The sequence below is a fragment of the Nerophis lumbriciformis genome, linkage group LG22 (genome assembly GCF_033978685.3).
Source record: "Nerophis lumbriciformis linkage group LG22, RoL_Nlum_v2.1, whole genome shotgun sequence".
NCBI classification, from domain to species: domain Eukaryota; kingdom Metazoa; phylum Chordata; class Actinopteri; order Syngnathiformes; family Syngnathidae; genus Nerophis; species Nerophis lumbriciformis.
Window position 1 is genome coordinate 11,510,863 of NC_084569.2, and position 13,507 is coordinate 11,524,369.

Sequence of the window (13,507 nt, forward strand, 5' to 3'; positions counted from 1 at the left end):
TTATTGACATATCCAAGGTTCCCATTACTTCACATCAAATATTCCTCTAAGAAAAATATTTTTGGTGGAAGATTTTGCAAATTTGGTAAATAAATAACCCAAAAATGTATATTTTGTTGTTTTCTTACTGTACCGAAAATTAACCGAACCGTGACCTCTAAACCGAGGTACGTACCGAACCGAAATTTTTGTGCACCGTTACACCCCTACTTATTAAGGATTTATTGCCAAACAGACTCATTATTACTATTAGACGTCCAAGTAGACTCACCATTGTGATACCCAGACTCCATATGTCTGACTTGACACTGTAGCCCTTCTGGTTTAGGTCAGGGTTGATGCGCTCAGGCTAAAAAACAAATAAAGCACAGCCATTCTGCACATAAAAAAAAACTACTTTGGCACTAAAAAAAAAAGCAATTATGTTGAAATTCCGGAGCTCCGCCCACAAACCAATCTTACCGCCATGTAGGGTTTGCAGCCGGCATCCATGGTCTTGGCTACAGAGTCCACCAGGTGGCCGCTGATGCCGAAATCGCACATTTTCACCTGGCCCTCGGTGTTGATCAGAACGTTGGAGGGCTTCACATCTGGAGAGGGCGGGAGATAAGTTGGGGATTGGAAAAAAACGAAAGCATGCACACTTGCTGCACTTACCTCTGTGGATGACCGACAGGTTCCTGTGCAGGTGCTCTAATGCCTTTACGATCTGAGGGGGGGAGGAAGCGAAACACTTAAAAATCATAGTAGTGGGAAAGTGGCAAAAGAAGATGGTAGTGAAGTGAATTAGTGAAGTGAAATTATATTTATATAGCGCTTTTCTCTAGTGACTCAAAGCGCTTTACATAGTGAAACCCAATACCTAAGTTACATTTAAACCAGTGTGGGTGGCACTGGGAGCAGGTGGGTAAAGTGTCTTGCCCAAGGACACAACGGCAGGCGGATGGCGGAAGCGGGGATCAAACCTGGAACCCTCAAGTTGCTGGCACGGCCGCTCTACCAACCGAGCTATACCGCTATATGGGTTCTTTTGGTAAACAAAAGAACTGCGATTGAGGAAATGACCGGTTAAAAGTAGGTATTGGAGCCTTGGGTATTGGTTGATATGATATTAATCCAATACAGTATTAGCACGAATCATAGTATGTACTTGTATTACTTGATAGTGTGGAATGTTACAAATGGTTTGATTAGGAGCCCAAAAAAAGTCTGCGGGCTATAGAGCGTACCAGTACTCTGGAATGCCCTACCGGTAACAGTTAGAGATGCTACCTCAGTAGAAGCATTTAAGTCCCATCTTAAAACTCATTTGTATACTCTAGCCTTTTAGACCAGTTGATCTGGTCTAAAATGACTCTTACCATAATATGTTACGTTAACATACCAGGCACGTTCTCAGTTGGTTATTTATGCCTCATATAACGTACACTTATTCAGCCTGTTGTTCACTATTCTTTATTTATTTTAAATTGCCTTTCAAATGTCTATTCTTGGTGTTGGCTTTTATCAAATAAATTTCCCCCAAAAATGCGACTTATATATGTTTTTTTCCTTCTTTATTATGCATTTTCGGCCGGTGCGACTTATACTCTGGAGCGACTTATACTACAAAAAATAAGGTATACGCGCAGAGCAGGGGAGCAAGTTCACCACATTACCTGCTGCTCTTCCAACTCCTTGTGCAAATCTGAATGTTTGTTATTTAAATGTTTACCTTAGTTTATAGCACAGGTGGTAATACTAATTGCCATCTATGGCGAGGCATGTTTTAAAAGCACCGCTTGCAGAAAGGCGCTTCCATGTTTAAAACGTCACCTTTATCGTGACTTCAAAAGCCAAAATACCTCCATATTGCGCTTCACCCACCCTCTTTATTAACCAGTAGAATTGACTTTTTGTTTTTGTTTGTGTGGGCATGCTGACACACTTTACATGCACCGCAGCACGGCAACATGCGATCGAAAAAAACAAAAAAGTACAGGTATTTTTCAATGGCAGTATTGTACTAGTTGTAACTCATTAGTACCGCGGTACTTTTTTAGTGCCAGTATACCGTACAACCCTAATTGAGTGTGAAGGTGACTAAAAGCTGTTATTTCATGTCTGGAGGGTTCTCATAAAATGTTAAATATTTAGAAGATAATAAACAGTTTTTAATGCTTTCGCTATAAAAAAATTTCGACTCATAATTAATGATTCCAATTTCACAGAAATTAATTTACCCCGCTATGTCCGGAACCAATTACCAGCGATAAACAAGGGGGTACTGTATAAGTAACATATGCTAGCACTTTAAATGGTGGCACTGTTTTTTTTTCAATATTATCAACATTTAATACTTTAAAACATAATTTTCTTACTGTTTTTTATCAACACTTTATGTTGGCCTGATGTTTCATTCTAGTAAATAAAACTGCATTTGTTCAAGTTTGTTAAAAACAATAAATGACTTCATGAAGCCATTATTTGTATATATATCTATATTTATAATAACATAATTAAATGAACATACCTCAAGTTGAGGGCTTTCCTCAGCATTTTTAGGTGAGATTAAAAAAGAGTTTATATCCATTAATTACAGATTATAATTAATTAATTGCTAATTTTTAAAATTACTTGACTTGAATATAGAGATGTCCGATAACATCGGCCTGCCGATATTATCGGCCTATAAACGCTTTAAAATGTAATATCGGAAATTATCGGTATCGGTTTCAACCTCCCGATTTTCCCAGGAGACTCCCGAATTTCAGTGCCCCTCCGAAAACCTCCCGGGGCAACCATTCTCCCGATTTCCACCCGGACAAGATTATTGGGGGCGTGCCTTAAAGGCACTGCCTTTAGCGTCCTTACAACCTGTCGTCATGTCCGCTTTTCCTCCATACAAACCGCGTCACATAATATATGCAGCTTTTTCACACACACACACACACACACACAAGTGAATACAAAGCATACTTGATCAACAGCCATACAGGTCACACTGAGGTTGGCCGTATTAACAACTTTAACACTGTTACAAATATGCGCCACACTGTGAACCCACACCAAACAAGAATGACAAACACATTTCGGGAGAACATCCGCACCGTAACACAACATAAACACAACAGAACAAATACCCAGAATCCCTTGCATCCCTAACTCTTCCGGGCTACAATATACAACCCCCCCTCCCCCCAGTTGACAGTAGACTTTGGAATGTTTAGGAGCGAGGAAATTTCACGACTCGATTTCGGGAGAACATCCGCACCGTAAGAAAACAGAACAAATACCCAGAATCCCTTGCATCCCTAACTCTTCCGGGCTACAATATACAACCCCCTCCTCCCCCCCTCAGTTGACAGTAGACTTTGGAATATTTAGGAGTGAGGAAATTTCACGACTCGATTTCGGGAGAACATCCGCACCGTAACACAACAGAACAAATACCCAGAACCCCTTGCAGCACTAACTCTTCCGGGACACTACAATATACACCAAACCCCTCGCGCCCCCATCACCTGAATTCGGAGGTCTCAAGGTTGGAAAGTATGCTCTAGTATACTATGGACTGAAGCTGTGTGCCTTCATTGATTTTGTAGCGATTTTTTTGAGGCATGTTTAAAAAATAATAATAATAATGCACTTTGTGAAAGTCAAAGTATAGTATTTCCCACAGTTGTAGTGGGTATTAGGATTATCCCAGGGAGAGCATGTCCCAAATTCCAAGCTGCTGTTTTCAGGCATGTTAAAAAAAAATATGCACTTTGTGACTTCAATAATAAATATGGCAGTGCCATGTTGGCGTTTTTTTTCCATAACTGGAGTTGAAGTTGTTCTCTTATTTTGGAAAACCTTGTTTTTGATTGATTGATTGGAACTTGTATTAGTAGATTGCACAGTACAGTGCATATTCCGTACAATTGACCACTAAATGGTAACACCCGAATAAGTTTTTTAACTTGTTTACGTTAATTAATTCATGGTAAAGTTACATTGTTTAAAGCAGTGTTTTTCAACCACTGTGCCGCGGCACACTAGTGTGCCGTGAGATACAGTCTGGTGTTCCGTGGGAGATTATCTAATTTCACATATTTGGGTTAAAAATATGTTTTGTAAACTAGTAATTATAGTCTTCAAATTATGTGTTGTTGTTGAGTCTCGTTGCTGTCTAGAGCTCGGCAGTAGGTGGCAGCCGGTAGCTAATTGCTTGGTAGACTTCGGAAACAGCGGGAGGCAGGGTGCAGGTAAAAAGGTGTCTAATGCTTTAACCAAAAATAAACAAAAGGTGAGTGCCCGTAAGAAAAGACATTGACGCTTAGGGAAGGCTATGCAGAACGAAACTAAAACTGAACTGGCTACAAAGTAAATAAAAACAGAATGCTGGACGACAGCAAAGACTTACTGTGGAGCAAAGACGGCATCCACAAAGTACATCCAAACATGACATGACAATCAACATTGTCCCCACAAAGAAGGATATAACCAACTGAAATATTCTTGATTGCTAAAACAAAGTAGATGCAGGAAATATCGCTCAAAGGAAGACATGAAACTGCTACAGGAAAATACCAAAAAAAATAGAAAAAGCCACCAAAATAGGAGCGCAAGACAAGAACTAAAACACTACACACAGGAAAACAGCAAACAACTCAAAATAAGTCACGGCGTGATATTGATGCATGCTTGGTTATGGTTTAAAGTCATATCCAACAATTGCGACAACAACTTTTTACTGTCAACTGAGTTTCTTTTTTTTTTAAAGATTTCTGCTGGTGGTGTGCATCCGGATTTTTTCAACGCAAAAAATGTGCCTTGGCTCAAAAAAGGTTGAAAAACACTGGTTTAAAGCATCCAGCGGGGCATCACAACAAAATTAAGCATAATAATGTGTTAATTCCACGACTGTATATATCGCATACTTGCCAACCCTCCCGGATTTTCCGGGAGACTCCCGAAATTCAGCGCCTCTCCCGAAAACCTCCCGGGACAAATTTTCTCCCGAAAATCTCCCGAAATTCAGGCTCAGCATGGACCTGAGTCCGCTAACCCACAACATAAACAGCATACCTGCCCAATAACGTTATAAATGTAGAATAATGGAGGGAGAGTTTTTGGTTTCTTATGTGGGTTTATTGTTAGGCAGTTTCATTAACGTCCTCCCAGCGTGGCAACAACACCCAACAACAGCAGTCACGTTTTTGTATACCGTAAAGCAGTTCATCTGCCGTAAACAGCAATGTTGTGACACTCTTAAACAGGACAATACTGCCATCTAGTGCATTTGATGAAACCACTTTTGTGCGTGCCACACAGAATGCATCATCAGAGGTGTTCAGCATGGTTCGAAAAATAGTGACAGAGAATAGAACAAGGATGGACAATTCAACCCTTGACTCAACAATGAGTAGATGAGTGTTATGTGTGTGTATATGTGTAAATAAATGAACACTGAAATTCAAGTATTTATTATATATATATATATATATATATATATATATATATATATATATATATATATATAATAAAATAAATATATATATAATAAAATAAATATATATATATACACGTATATATATATATATATATATATAGCTAGAATTCACTGAACGTCAAGTATTTCTTAGATTATATATATATATATATATATATATATATATATATATATATATATATATAATCTATGAAATACTTGACTTGGTGAATTCTAGCTGTAAATATACTCCTCCCCTTTTAGCCACGCCCCCGACCACGCCCCCGTCCCACCCCGACCACGCCCACCACCACCCCCCTCCCCCTACCTCCCGAAATCGGAGGTCTCAAGGTTGGCAAGTATGATATATCGGTATCGGTTGATATCGGAATCGGTAATTAAGAGTTGGACAATATCGGAATATCGGATATCGGCAAAAAAAGCCATTATCGGACATCTCTACTTGAATATTTTCTTTGTGGAGAATTGTTTTGTAAAAAAAATAAAAATAATAATAACATTTAACATGACATAACGTAAAGTAGAACTTACAGCTACTGTGATCTTGCCCAGGATGTCCTCAGGGATGGTTTTCCCTTTCTCAATCACCTTCTTGTAGAACTTATCCAACGAGGTGTCCATCAACTCCATGCAGATCCAAACATCCCCCTAAGCAGTTCAGAGTGTTTGGACGCGTCACAACTTGGCTGCCTCCATAAACGAGGCTCAAATGGACTCACCTCTCTGAAGAGGGCGCCGTAGAAAGTGACGGTGAAGAAGCAGTCCACCGTCCTCATGGAGATGTCCAGGTCCATCAGGAGCCTCTTCTGCTCCAGCGTGTTTACGGTGGCTCGGATCCTCTGCAGAGGCCAAACATCGCCGACTGAGTCGCTTTCATCCACCGCCTGATGCTGACATTTACCGTAAACGCAAAACAGCCTACCTTGACAGCCATGATGACACCGCTGGGCATGTGTCTCATCTGGTGCACCACGCCATACGCTCCCCTCCCCAGTTCTGAAATCTCCTCCAAGTCATCCGCCTTCACCACAAAGTTCTGGACAGCAGAACACATTCATACACAGTAGCTCAGTAGCCCCCAAAGCAGGCACACTGCAAAAACTGAAATTTAAGTAAGATTAAATACCTCAAATAAGGGTGATATTTGCTTATTTTCTGCCTGATAAGATAATTCTTCTCACTAAGCAGATTTTATGTTAGAGTCTTTTACTTGTTTTAAGTGTTTTGGTCCTAAATCAGGGGTCGGCAACCCGCGGCTCTAGAGCCGCATGCGGCTCTTTAGCGCCGCCCTAGTGGCTCTCTGGAGCTTTTTCAAAAAATGTATGAAAAATGGAAAACGATGAGGGGAAAAAAAATAATTTTTGTTTTAATATGGTGTCTGTAGGAGGACAAACATGACACAAACCTCCCTAATTGTTACAGAGCACACTGTTTATATTAAACATGCTTCACTGATTCGAGTATTTGGCGAGCGCCGTTTTGTCCTACTAATTTTGGCGGTCCTTGAACTCACCTAGTTTGTTTACATGTATAACTTTCTCCGACTTTCTAGGACGTGTTTTATGCCACTTCTTTTTCTGTCTCATTTTGTCCACCAAACTTTTAAGGTTGTGCATGAAAGGTGAGTTTTGTTGATGTTATTGACTTGTGTGGAGTGCTAATCAGACATATTTGGTCACTGCATGACTGCAAGCTAATCGATGCTAACAGGCTATTTATGCTAGCTATATGTACATATTGCATCATTATGCCTCATTTGTAGCTATATTTGAGGTCATTTAGTTTCCTTTAAGTCATATTAATTCAATTTATATCTCATGACACACTATCTGTATGTAATATGGCTTTTAATTTTTTGCGGCTCCAGACAGATTTGTTTTTGTATTTATGGTCCATTATGGCTCTTTCAACATTTTGGGTTGCCGACCCCTGTCCTAAATGATCTCAGTAAGATATTACAGCTTGTTGCTGAGATTTGATGACCTATATTGAGTAAAACATGCTGGAAACTAGAATATCAACTGTTGCAAAGCTGTGTCATCAACACTCACAAGTATAAAACTACTTTTTTAAAGTAATCATTTCTTATTTCAAGCATGAAATAAAAAATCCTGACTTTGACACAATTGTGTCTCATAATTAAAACAGATGACAGCCAAATGGACTTTGCTTTTTTATTTTCAATGAAACAATAGAAAATACGTACTCATACTCAGTCGGCACAGTACAGCAAACGGACAGTTAATATTTAAACATTTAAGATGTTTATTCTAACAATTTTGAACAGAAATAGTTCATGCACATTCAGATGAATTCTTCAAAATTACAATTAAAACATTTTTGGCCGGGGGCCGGGCTGTATATATGCGCACTAATTGACTGAAAGAGCACGCACTTAGCATGATGATGTCATGTTGTCGATGGAAAAATGCATTTTTAGACCATATGATTTGCCTGAGCGGCTAGGAGACCCCGAGAGTAACAAGCGGTTGCCTTGTTGCATTTCCATTAAGAACAATAAATTCGTTTTTAGTATAAGTTTGCTGGTTTCAAGAAATGTAATGCCGAGCGCATATTATTATGTCAAGATAATGGCACTAGCATTTACTTCATTTAAAGGCCTACTGAAATGACATTTTCTTATTTAAACGGGGATAGCGGATCCATTCTGTGTGTCATACTTGATCATTTCGCGATATTGCCATATTTTTGCTGAAAGGATTTAGTATAGAACGACGACGATAAAGTTCGCAACTTTTGGTCGCTGATAAAAAAAAGCCTTGCCTGTACCGGAAGTAGCGTGACGTCACAAGTTGAAAGTCTCCTCACATTTCCCCATTGTTTACACCAGCAGCGAGAGCGATTCGGACCGAGAAAGCGACGATTAACCCATTAATTTGAGCCAGGATGAAAGATTTGTGGATGAGGAACGTGAGAGTGAAGGACTAGAGTGCAGTGCAGGACGTATCTTTTTTTGCTCTGACCGTAACTTAGGTACAAGGGCTCATTGGATTCCACACTCTCTCCTTTTTCTATTGTGGATCACGGATTTGTATTTTAAACCACCTCGGAAACTATATCCTCTTGAAAATGAGAGTCGAGAACGCGAAATGGACATTCACAGTGACTTTTATCTCCACGACAATGCATCGGCGAAGCTCTTTAGCTTCGGAGCTAACGTGATAGCATCGGGCTTAAATGCAGATAGAAACAAAAGAAATAAGCCCCTGACTGTAAGGATAGACAGAATTAAGATCAACAATACTACCAAACTCTGGACCTGTAACCACATGGTTAATGACAAAGCCTAGCAATGCTGTTGCTAACGACGGCATTGAAGCTAACTTAGCTACGGACCTCGACAGAGCTATGATAAAAACATATCTTACTGAGATTATTTAGGACCAAAACACTTAAAACACTCTAACATAAAATCTTATGTATGGCCGCGCAAGTCCCGGGTTGCCCAAAATGTCCATAACACACCCAGCCGAGTCCCACGGGGACGGGGGATAAAAGTTGGAAAGGTTAGCAAAAGTCCCAAAAATGTTCAAAATACCTACCCAGGTTCGAGTCCCGCAAGTCCCGCCGCCGGCCGGGATGCCCAAAATGTCCAAAACGCGCCCAGCAAAGTCCCACGGCAAGGCGGGGAGAAAAGTGAGAACAGTCGGTAAAATGTTCAAAAATCACACCCGGGTGCCACAAGTTTTAAGACTTGTGGGACTCGAACCTGGGTAGGTATTTTGAACATTTTTGGGACTTTTGCCGACTTTTCCAACTTTCATCCCCCGTCCCTGTGGGATTCGGCTGGGTGTGTTATGGACATTTTGGGCTTCCCGGGACTTGCTGCGGCACACTAGTGTCGTGAGATATAGTCTGGTGTGTCGTGGGATATTATCTAGATTCACCTATTTGGGTTAAAAATATTTTTTGCAAACCAGTAATTATAGTCTGCAAATGATGTGTTGTTGTTGAGTGTCGGTGCTGTCTAGAACTCGGCAGAGTAACCGTGTAATACTCTTCCATATCAGTAGGTGGCAGCAGGTAGTTAATTACGTTGTAGATGTCGGGAACAGCGGGAGGCAGGGTGCAGGTAAAAAGGTGTCTAATGCTTATACCAAAAATAAACAAAAGGTGATTGCCCCTAAAAAAAGGCATTGAAGCTTAGGGAAGGCTATGCAGAACAAAACTAAAACTGAACTGGCTACAAAGTAAACAAAAACAGACTGCTGGACGACAGCAAAGACTTAATGTGGAGTAAAGATAATGTACATCCCAACATGACAATCAACAATGTCCCCACAAAGAAGGATAAAAACAACTGAAATATTCTTGATTGCTAAAACAAAGTAGATGCTGGAAATATCGCTCAAAGGAAGACATGAAACTGCTACAGGAAAATACCCAAAAAAACAGAAAAAGTCACCAAAATAGGAGCGCAAGACAAGAACTTAAACACTACACACAGGAAAACACCAAAAAAACTCAAAATGTCACGGCGTGTATGACAGGTCGTGACAGTACACCTACTTTGAGACAAGAGCTATATTGATGCATGCTTGGTTATGCCTTAAAGTCACATCCAACAATTGCGACAACGACTTTTTACTGTCAACTGAGTTTCGTTTTTTAATGATTTCTACTGGTGGTGTGCCTCCGCATTTTTTCAACGCAAAAAATGTGCCTCGGCTCAAAAAAGGTTGAAAAACACTGCCTTAACACCCCCAGCCGAGTCCCACGGGAACGGGGGATAAAAGTTGGAAAAGTCGGCAAAAGTCCCAAAAATTTTCAAAATACCTACCCAGGTTCGAGTCCCACAAATCACGCCGCCGGCCGGGATGCCCAGAATGTCCAAAACGCGCCCAGCAAAGTCCCACGGCAAGACGGGGAGAAAAGCCGGTAAAATGTTCAGAAATCACACCCAAGTTTTAAGATTTGTGGGACTCCAACCTGGGTAGGTATTTTGAACATTTTTGGGACTTTTGCGGACTTTTCCAACTTTTATCCCCCCTCCCTGTGGGACTCGGCTGGGTGTGTTATGGACATTTTGGCCAACCCGGGACTTGGGCGGGCGGTGGCGAGACTTTATGGGGCTCGAACCTGGGTAGGTATTTTGAACATTTTTGGGGGACTTTTGCCGAATTTTCTCCCCCACTTCCCGTGGGACTTTGCTGGGTGCGTTTTCAACATTGTTTGCACCCCGGGACTTGTGCGGCCGGCGGCGGGACTCGTGAGACTGGAACCCGGGGAGATATTTTGAACAAAATTGGGACTTTTGGCCATTTTGGCCGCCTTTTCCCCTCTTCTTCCCCGCCTTCCTGTGCACCATTGCTGGGTGTGTTTTGGACATTTGGACAAAAATAGTTTCAAGCATGTTTCAAAACACTTAAAAGAAGTAAAACACTAACATAAAATCTTATGTATGGCCGCGCAAGTCCCGGGTTGCCCAAAATGTCCATAACACACCCAGCCGAGTCCCACGGGGACGGGGGATAAAAGTTGGAAAAGTCCGCAAAAGTCCCAAAAATTTTCAAAATACCTACCCAGGTTCGAGTCCCACAAGTCGCCGGCCGGGATGCCCAAAATCTCCAAAACGCGCCCAGCAAAGTCCCACGAGAAGGCGGGGAGAAAAGCGAGAAAAGTCGGTAAAATGTTCAAAAATCACACCCGGGTTCGAGTGCCACAACTCTTAAAACTTGTGGCACTCCAACCTGGGTAGGTATTTTGAACATTTTTGGGACTTTGGCCGACTTTTCCAAATGTTATCCCCCCTCCCCGTAGGACTCGGCTGGGTGTGTTATGGACATTTTGGGCATCCAGAGACTTGCCTGGCCGGCGGCGGGACTTGTGGGACTCGAACCTGGGTAGGTATTTGGAACATTTTTGGGGACTTTTGCAGACTTTTCTCACTTTTCTCCCCCACTTCCCCTGGGACTTTGCTGGATGCGTTTTGGACATTGTTTGCAGACTGGAACCCGGGGAGGTATTTTGGACAAAATTGGGACTTTTGACCATTTTAGCCACCTTTTCCCCTCTTCTTCCCCGCCTCCCTGTGCACCATTGCTGGGTGTGTTTTGGACATTTGGACAAAAATAGTTTCAAGCATGTTTTACACAATATAGGTCATCAAATCTCAGCAACAAGCTGTAATATCTTACTGAGATCATTTAGGACCAAAGCCCTTAAAACAAGTAAAACACACTAACATAAAATCTGCTTAGTGAGAAGAATTATCTTATCAGGCAGAAAATAAGCAAATATCACCCTTATTTGAGATATTTAATCTTACTTAGATTTCAGTTTTTGCAGTGCAGCAGAGGAACAACACAATAAGAGGAGCTTGGACATTACCTTGTCTCCGATTGTGACGCACGCTTTAGAGTCCAGATCCCGGGGGGGCCTGCACAGAGGAAACAGTTGCATTCTGTTGACATTGGGCACTTTAATTCCCTTTTTGAGATAACGGATTAGCATGAATGCTTAAGTAAAGACAACACAGAGACACAACGGCTATCGTGAATTCCAGAAAAATGAAATTTTGTTAAGACATTGTTACTTTTAAATGGTACCTAATCACCTGTGAATGTAGTTAGCAGTGATTTGGAATGGCATAATCTTGAGAAAGGCTGAATTTTGGATCATTTATTGGATCTCTTATGGCACATTCAGTGAAATGTAACTATCTTATTCAGCTTGTTTATTTATATTAAGCACTTTCAATACAATATGAGATATATTCATATCTTACGCTGCTACTGCTGGTGCGGGCTGTGCAAACACTTCTTTGGCCAGCCTCAGCCCTGCGCTCTTCTTCTTCCCTGGAAGAGAAAAGCAATCACATATTACAGCTTGCAGAATGCTAAAGTCATACCTGCCAACATCTGCATGTGTAAATATGGGAAATTGTCTGAGGTAATAAAGGCTCGATTGTTACTGAGGTGCAGCGGGCAGCAATATGCTCTGTGGGAAATATTGAGTGAAATGATTTGTGAGACAGCATCTTAGATAGCAGCACCAAACCATTTTCTATTTAGGTTACCATAGCATACTATAGTAAAAAAACCATTACTTATGATTTAAAGCAGAGAAAAGTAAACCAGGAATATGCAAGAGAGCGAATAACAAACAGTGAATTATTAGGGATGGGCGATTAGCCTTAAATCTATATAACTGACCTATGCGGTAACATATTGCGTCATTTCCAGTTGTATAATTTTGTCTAAACTATTATTAATTTTCTTGTTAGTTTACTGTTACAATCTGGTTACTTTCTGTTGAAACATGGTTCTATCAACCCTTCTGTTAAAGTGTCTTAAACAATCAATTCTTCTGTTGTTTGGATACTTTACATTAGTTTTGTTTGATACTACAATGTCAAGTATTAATCCTTACAATATCAAGTAGTTACTGTTCAGGATCAGGGAAAAAATTGTTTTATTCACAACCGCAATCAGACAATACACAGGATGATGGTGTAAAAATATCAATTAATATCTACATTATTTATTTTTTTCCCTTTTATTACATGCAAAAGTAAATTGTGCAAAATGACAAAACAAAAGCAAAAACTACTATTGTCTCTTATTGTTTGTGTTGAAAACTATAACAAAAACGACAAAAAACATTTTTTTTTATCCCCCATGTACTGACACTATACTTCAGGGGTGTCAAACTCATTTTAGATCGGCCACATGGAGAAAAATGGGCCGCACTGGTAAAATCACAGCACGATAACTTAAAAATAAAGGCAACTTCAGATTGTTTTCTTTGTTTAAAAATTAATGCTGTTGTTGTTGTTTTTTTACACTTACATGTTGCGGTTAATAGTATTCTATCTTTATTAGTCGTTATTTATACTTTCTGAATAAATTATGGGATAATGTTCATCAGTCAACTCATTGGTGTTAATTTTCAATCTATCAAGATAAAAAAAAAATTATATCAAAATCAAATTACAGGATGTTATTTATGTAGTTTGATCATTTTCCTCGACTGGTGCACAAACATCATGTGGTTTATTTTTTTTTATAT

At 40.3% G+C, this 13,507-nt stretch overlaps 1 protein-coding gene across 1 annotated transcript in view; it reads right to left on the bottom strand.

Annotated features, from left to right (window-relative positions):
- Positions 1 to 13,507, bottom strand: part of map2k6 (mitogen-activated protein kinase kinase 6) — a 53,847-nt gene that overhangs the window by 10,261 nt on the left and 30,079 nt on the right. Inside the window, exons 2-9 of the mRNA XM_061974245.1 lie at positions 12,225 to 12,294; positions 11,828 to 11,876; positions 6,399 to 6,512; positions 6,196 to 6,315; positions 6,008 to 6,124; positions 658 to 709; positions 463 to 590; positions 272 to 349 (exon numbers count right to left, since the gene is read on the bottom strand). Of these exons, the coding sequence (XP_061830229.1) occupies positions 272 to 349; positions 463 to 590; positions 658 to 709; positions 6,008 to 6,124; positions 6,196 to 6,315; positions 6,399 to 6,512; positions 11,828 to 11,876; positions 12,225 to 12,294 (728 nt within the window). The remainder of the gene's footprint in view (positions 1 to 271; positions 350 to 462; positions 591 to 657; positions 710 to 6,007; positions 6,125 to 6,195; positions 6,316 to 6,398; positions 6,513 to 11,827; positions 11,877 to 12,224; positions 12,295 to 13,507) is intronic.